The sequence below is a fragment of the Rhinopithecus bieti genome, unplaced genomic scaffold, assembly GCF_001698545.2.
Source record: "Rhinopithecus bieti isolate Rb0 unplaced genomic scaffold, ASM169854v2 scaffold_25000, whole genome shotgun sequence".
Lineage (NCBI taxonomy): Eukaryota > Metazoa > Chordata > Mammalia > Primates > Cercopithecidae > Rhinopithecus > Rhinopithecus bieti.
This window is the reverse complement of record NW_016811322.1, coordinates 18,716-25,611: the sequence shown is the minus strand read 5'-3', so window position 1 is coordinate 25,611 and position 6,896 is coordinate 18,716. Positions and strand designations below refer to the sequence as shown.

At 46.8% G+C, this 6,896-nt stretch overlaps 1 protein-coding gene across 2 annotated transcripts in view; it reads left to right on the top strand.

Annotated features, from left to right (window-relative positions):
• The first annotated feature begins 55 nt into the window (after positions 1-55).
• Positions 56-6,896, top strand: part of LOC108543302 (nucleosome-remodeling factor subunit BPTF-like) — a 14,441-nt gene continuing 7,600 nt past the window's right edge. Inside the window, exon 1 of one of the 2 annotated variants that reach the window (XM_017893728.1) lies at positions 56-1,668. In XM_017893728.1, the coding sequence (XP_017749217.1) occupies positions 1,335-1,668 (334 nt within the window). In that variant the 5' untranslated portion in view covers positions 56-1,334. The remainder of the gene's footprint in view (positions 1,669-6,896) is intronic. The other variant, XM_017893729.1, reaches the window with a different exon arrangement.

Genomic DNA, 6,896 nt, shown 5'->3' with positions numbered 1-6,896 from the left:
AAAAAAAAAAAAAAAAAAAAAGAAAAGCAGACTTGAGTAATAAACTAAATAAGGTAACATTGTATTATAACCTAATAAATATCCAGTTATAACCCAATAAGTATAAAATAGATATCCATGAATCTGTACTCATAGAAATAAATGTCTGAAAAAATAAACGAATAAACAAATCTCCTGTACAGAAAAATTCCAAATAATTGATGTAGATATTGCGCCTTCAAGAAGGTAGCACATAACTCCCCACCCACCAAGTGTGGCTGTTTACAGAGACTTACAGTATTGGGGGTTTGAGGAGATGGGGGAGGATGTGGGGAAACCTGACAAACACCGCCTCACCCAGGGGACCAAGGTTAACATCATCAGTGATAACTCAGGAGAACAGCATGCACTCTCGATAAGAAGATGAGAACTGCACTTCACCTCTGTGGTCTTCCTCCCCAAAATGTAAAAACCTAGGCTGACCATGAGAAAAACCCGACTAATTTCCCTCCGTCGCTGGCGCTGCCCGGTCCCTTTGGTCGCTTGGGCCGCCCCCCTCCGCGACTTTTTTCTTCCTTTCTCTCGCTGGCTCTTTCAGCCTCAGTTTCCCTAGGGGGAGGGAGGGGAATGATATCTGGGGGTTCTCCTGCCTTCCTCTCCGAGCCGCGGAAGGGGAGACGCGGGGAGGAGGTCCGGCCGGCTTTGGACTCCAGCCAGGGGTCCGCGGAGACTGTGGTCTCCGAAGGCCTTAGACGCCGGGCATTTAGTCAGCTGCCCGTCTCTCTAAGCCGCGCCAGTGCGCCCGGAGTCCAGCTGCACCGAGCGCTGCGCCGCGCTGCGCCGCGCTGCGCCGAACCCAGGCGCCGCGGGCTCTCAGCCACGGACTCAATGCTTCCGTGCTCCCCCTAGCGGCCGCCGCGCCACCTCGCCACGTCCCAGGCTCTTCGGCGGCGAAGCTCACGTGACCGTGCTCCGGTAAACGGAAGAAGCAGCATGGCGGCCGAAGGCTATTCGGACTGGGGCCCCAGCCGTTGGGATTGAGCCTTCTCCCTCCAACCACTTCCGCCGGTCGGGACCCTCCTGCCTGGCCCCTTGGGCTCCCCTATCCGGCCCCGGCGCTCCCCGCCGCCCCCACTGCGCCGGGCCCTCCCGGTCCGCTTTCCCTTCTCCCTCGGCCTCGGCTCCAACGTGAGGGGCCTGCGGGGCAGGCTGACTAAGAAGCCCACGGCTCCAGCGCTGAGCTCCGGCCCGTCGCCGCCGCCGCCCACGTCCGGACCCATCCGGGGGCTCCGCTGGCGGCAACGCGGTAGCAGCCGGGGCAGGTGGGTCGCCGCCAGGCTGAAGTGGCACCCAAAATGCGGCTGATCTCGCCCAGGGTGGGCTGCAGTAGCCAAAGGAAGCCGCCGCCGGCGGCTGGCGAGGAGGCGGGGGCAGCCACCTGGCCCGGACCACCGCGGCCCAGAGGGCGGTCAACAAAGTCGTTTAGGATGACCACGAGAGCGAGGAGGAGGAAGAGGAGAAGGACGGCGACGCCGAGGAGACCCAGGAGTCTGATGACAACTAGGAGAAGGAGATGGAAGAGGACGACGATGACCGATTATACGGAGGAGCTGGAAGACAACCACAAGGACGCCAGTTACTCCACGGAAAGCAGCTTCCGGAGTCATAGAACCTACAGCAGCATTCCAGGTACCCACCCAGCCCAGTTGCTTCAGACTCCTTCCTCACCTCCTCTACCCTCCCCCCTTGCTCACTCCTGTGCTGTGCATCCTGCTCCGATCTCCCCCCAACCCCGCCGACCCCCAGAGGGGTAATGCGAGGGCACATCAAGTGGCAAAAAACTAGATTTATAAGAGGAAAGAGGAGCGTTGTTCAAAATAGAGATTGCATTGTTGCAGTTTGCAGGCCACACTCGCTTGCTCTCTCTCCACTTCCGCCGCCAGCCCCCTTTTTTCCTCCTTAGACTTTGTGCCGGTGCAGTGTCTCCACCAGGCAAGATTGAAACTTTGGCAAACGCATATCCATTGCTTTCATTTATCTCCCCTTGTTTTGGTGTGGTTTTCTGGAATGAAAGAAGCCTCTTGTTTTGCAAACCTCTTTGCATTTCTAATGTGGTTCCTTTCGGATTTTTATTATATATCTGTTCCTTAAAAGGGAATTAAGGATTTGGACAGATTGTGGCACACAAACACACACAAAAACATGCCTGTTTTCACACCCCTAGCTGTGGTTTTAAAATTGTGTTAAGGAAACGGATCATTTGGGTTAGTAGGGGAACCTTATCTGGTCGTGTGTGTTTGTTTTTATTCTTCGAGTGCTAATGGGCCCGTGCAACAGTTTCTGGTAAATGGCTGATTAAAAGGCAAAGCAGAAAGCCAAACAAGACCCAGCCAAATTTGGTAATTCATCCGATTCAAAATTGTTTTGGTTAAATCAAAAATAAAAGTACAAGACCGCAGGAACGGGCGTCTTAACTCATTTGATCGCTTTGTCTTGCTTGGGAAATGCGGTTTCGTGTCACCTGTTGTAGAAGATGTGTAGTGGATCATCTAGACTTAATTGCTGAAGATGAACTTTTGGACCAACTTCTGATTCACACAGCGTCAGTATCAGATTTCTTACACAAGGACTTTTTCTTTTCACTCTATTTCTGAGGAAAAAGCCCTCCCGAAATCCGCAATGAATTTCTCCTTGGTAACCCCTCTTCTGTTTTCACACAGAAAAGTTTCTCTAGGCTGGTATTGAGATACATTTTGTTAAACACCGCCCCCGCCCCGCCCCGCACCGCACCCTCCAAAGGCTGCTTTGTATTAAATACGTAGTTGCAATGTACTAAATTGTGAAATTAACCGAAGCAACAACCGGCAAGACTTTTCCTTTATAATTTTGCAAATCTAGATTAATTAAATTAGAATCTGTTTTTCTTTTCTTTTTTTTTTGACACGGAGTCTCAGAGTCTCGCACTGGCGCCCAGGCCGGAGTGCAGTGGCAGGATCTCGGCTTACTGCAAGCTCCTCCTCCTGGGTTCACCCTGTTCTCCTGCCTCAGCTTCTCGAGTAGCTGGGACTACAGGCGACCGCCACCACGCCCGGCTAATTTTTTGTATTTTTTTAGTAGAGACGGGGTTTCTCCATGTTGGTCAAGGTGGTCTCAAACTCCTGACCTCAGGTGATCCTGCCGCCTCGGCCTCCCAAAGTGCTGGGATTACAGGCGTGAGCCACCGTACCCGGCGTAGAATCTGGTTTTAAAAGCATTTAAAATATAAAGTTTATGAGGAAATATTTGTGAGGAAAAAGGACCCTTTTTTCCTTGAAGTGAGATGTGTCATGTCTTTCTCAGAGAGGCTAGGGTAGTAGAAGTGGTTAAACTGAAACTTTCTGTTTTTTAAATAAATGCTTAAATACTTACTGAAGAAGTAGGGTAGTATTATATTAAGCCAAATGTAAACCCACGTAGGCTGTCCTAACATAAACTGAAAAGGTAATTACTTTTGCCCAATGGTCAGAATCGTTGCCAGACTTGTCCTGGGAGGCTGGCTGAAGAATGAAGGGAATGAATCAAGTGTCAGGTATTTATGTCTCACAGAAAAGTAGAAAAGAGTACATGTAAATTCTTGCCAACTTAATTTTAGTACATCTTTTTTTTCGAGGCGGAGTCTTGCTCTGTCGCCTAGGCTGGAGTGCAATGGCGCAATCTTGGCTCACCGCAACCTCCACCTCCTGGGCTCAAGCGATTCTCCTGCCTCAGCCTCCTAAGCAGCTGGGATTATAGGTGCCCACCAGCACACCTGGCTAATGTTTGTATTTTTAGTAGAGATGGGGTTTCACCATGTTGGCCAGGCTGGTCTCGAACTCCTGACCTCGTGATCCGCCCACCTGGGCCTCCTAAAGTGCTGGGACTACAGGCGTAAGCCATCGCGCCAGGCCTAGTACGTGTTTTATAGTAACAATTTTTACCTTAAGAAATCACATTTTGGCCGAGGCGGGCGGATCACAAGGTCAGGAGGTCGAGACCATCCTGGCTAACACAGTGAAACCCCGTCTCCACTTAAAAAATACAAAAAATTAGCCGGGCGAGATGGCGGCGCCTGTAGTCCCAGCTACTGGGGAGGCTGAGGCAGGAGAATGGCGTGGACCCGGGAGGCGGAGCTTGCAGTGAGCTGAGATCCAGCCACTGCACTCCAGCCTGGGCGACAGAGCGAGACTCCGTCTCAAAAAAAAAAAAATAAAATAAAATAAATAAATAAATCACATTTTGGTCTTTGTACCTAGAGCCGGTAATTGAAACATGGAGACTGGATTGCATACACCCGTGGAAGAAGTTTTTTCTGGTTAGAGCTGAGACATTTTGGCAGGGCAGTTCAGCTAATTTTAAGTCCTCCTTAAAGGCCTAGCAAATAATATTTAGGATTGATGGCTCTGCATATGCTGACTTAAATTACAATTTATAGCTAGGTGTCCTTTAAAAAAATGTGTTTACTTTTGATACTTTTGTGACATTTTGTTTTTCTTTTTTTGAGGAGGAGTTTTGCTCTTGGTGCCCAAGCTGGAGTGCAATGGTACGATCTCGGCTCACTGCAGCCTCTCCCAAGTTCAAGCAGTTCTCCTGCCTCAGCCTCCTGAGTAGCTGGGATTCCAGGCATGCACCACCACGCCTGGCTAATTTGGCATTTTTAGTAGAGACGTGGTTTCTCCACGCTGGTCAGACTGGTCTTGAACTCCTGACCTCAGGTGATCTGTCTGCCTCAGCCTCCCAAAGTGCTGGGATTACAGGCGTGAGCCACCATACCTAGCCTGACATTTTGTTTTTCTTAATGACACTTGGAGCCTACTGTGTATCTGCTTATCCTATCTGTATATGAAATGATTAACTCTGTAGAGACAGTATTGAGCCTGTTCCCCCTGCAGCTCCTGTAACAGTGTTTCGTGCATAGCTGGTGCTCATCAAAAGTTGGTTGGATAAATTATTGTTAGTAGATGAGAACTTGTAATAGATGAAGTTTTGATAATTCTACAGTGGGTGTCATAACCCCTAAATATTTTGGATTTAGGAAACTAAAAATTGTCCTAATTGTTTGTTGTTGTTGTTGTTGTTCTTTTCTAATTGGGTTTTGATGGACAATTTGATCACTGAATATTTTTATTTTTATTATTTATTTATTTATTTTTTTGAGACAGAGTCTCGCTCTGTCGCCCAGGGTGGAGTGCAATGGCACGCATGATCTCGGCTCACTGCAGCCTCCGCTTCCTGGGTTCAAGCAGTTCTCCTGCCTCCTCCCGAGTAGTTGGGACTACAGGTGCACGCCACAACGCCCAGCTAATTTTTTGTATTTTAGTAGAGACGGGGTTTCACCATGTTGTCCAGACTGTTCTCGAACTCCCGAGCTCAGGCAATCCACCCGCCTTGGCCTCCCAAAGTGCTAGGATTACAGGCGTGAGTCACCTTGCCCGGCCCAGTGCATGTTTTTCATTGCAAGAGTTACTTTGTTTTTGAGTTGCTATTTCATATTGCTTGCCAGGCATTTTCATTTATTGGCTGTGATGTTAATTTGGATGTTTTACCTTTTGCAACACATTATTTCTTAAGATTGTGGTAAAATGGATGTGACTTTTTTTCCCCTTATTTCTTCTAAAAACAAAACGGGGTACATGTGCAGAACGTTCAGGTTTGTTGCATAGGTATACGTGTGCCATGGTGGATTGCTGCACCTTTTGACCTGCCCTCTTAAGTTCCCTCCCCTCGACCTCCGGCCCCCGCGGATATGAGTGACATTTTGAGTTCTAAACTTTTAGAACATGCCCACTTGCCTTGAATGAGTAACAGCGCGTGACAGTGAGTTGTTTAGGCTCAGTACTAGTTTCACTGGTTTTATAGTCTGTACTTCCTGGGTGTAGGGTTGTCAGGTAAATGTGTAGATGGAAGAAAAATATTTTAGAATTGGTTTAAGATATCCGAATAACACATAAAAAAGTATGACTGATGAATTTGAATCCTGTTTTACTGCTAAGGCTGAAAGAGGAATTTACTTTATTGGTAAGTTAGAGTAATTTGATTAATTTTTATAGTTTACAGTGTTGGCTTAATTACTGACATTTGACATTCCTAACATGAGAAATAACTCACTCCTAATATAAGAAATAACTCAGTATTTTGTAGCTAATATAACTTAATGCAAAGACATTAGTTGATATTACTAAAGTCATGAAAGGTTTATTTATTGAAGATAAATATGGAAAAAATGTAAGGATGGCAACTTTTTAGTATAAAATTGAAATCACCTAGGTTTGCTTAAGCTGAAGGCATACGGCTGAATAATGCTTTCATTTATTTTGACTTTTTAAATTTAGAATTATTTCAGCCTATAGGTTTTATGACATTGCCAATATAATGAGAAGGATTGTGTAGGAAGTGTTTTCAGTAGGCATTTGGTGAAGTCTGACAGCACTTTGAAATTAAGCATTTGCTAATTTGAAGAAATTGTATTTAAAACAGAATGTGGTGTTTCAGTCTCAGTCTTGTGTGAGACTTCTGAGAATACTTACCAGGAATTTTAAAACTTGGAACCTCTGATGACTTCATAAAACAAAAGCCCTGGTGTTGTCCTGGGAGAGTTAGTGATTTATGTCCTCTAAGGATTGTGACAGTGGAGATCAGTGGCAGACATGCCATGAGTGAACCACAGATTTACCTCAAACAGAATTTGTCACTGGTTTGACAATATTATTCCCACCAGTGTCAACTTAATATCTTTTCAGTATAATTTCTGATTGCTACAGGCGAGGTACAAAGTGCAGTGAGCATTTAAAGGAGGGCGAGATTATATACCCTGTTTAAGGGGATTGGTGTGGGTGTAGGCTTCCTGGATGGGCTTGTGGAGAGTAAGGACAGGCAGATTGAAGGACGAAGGGGGAGGGAGC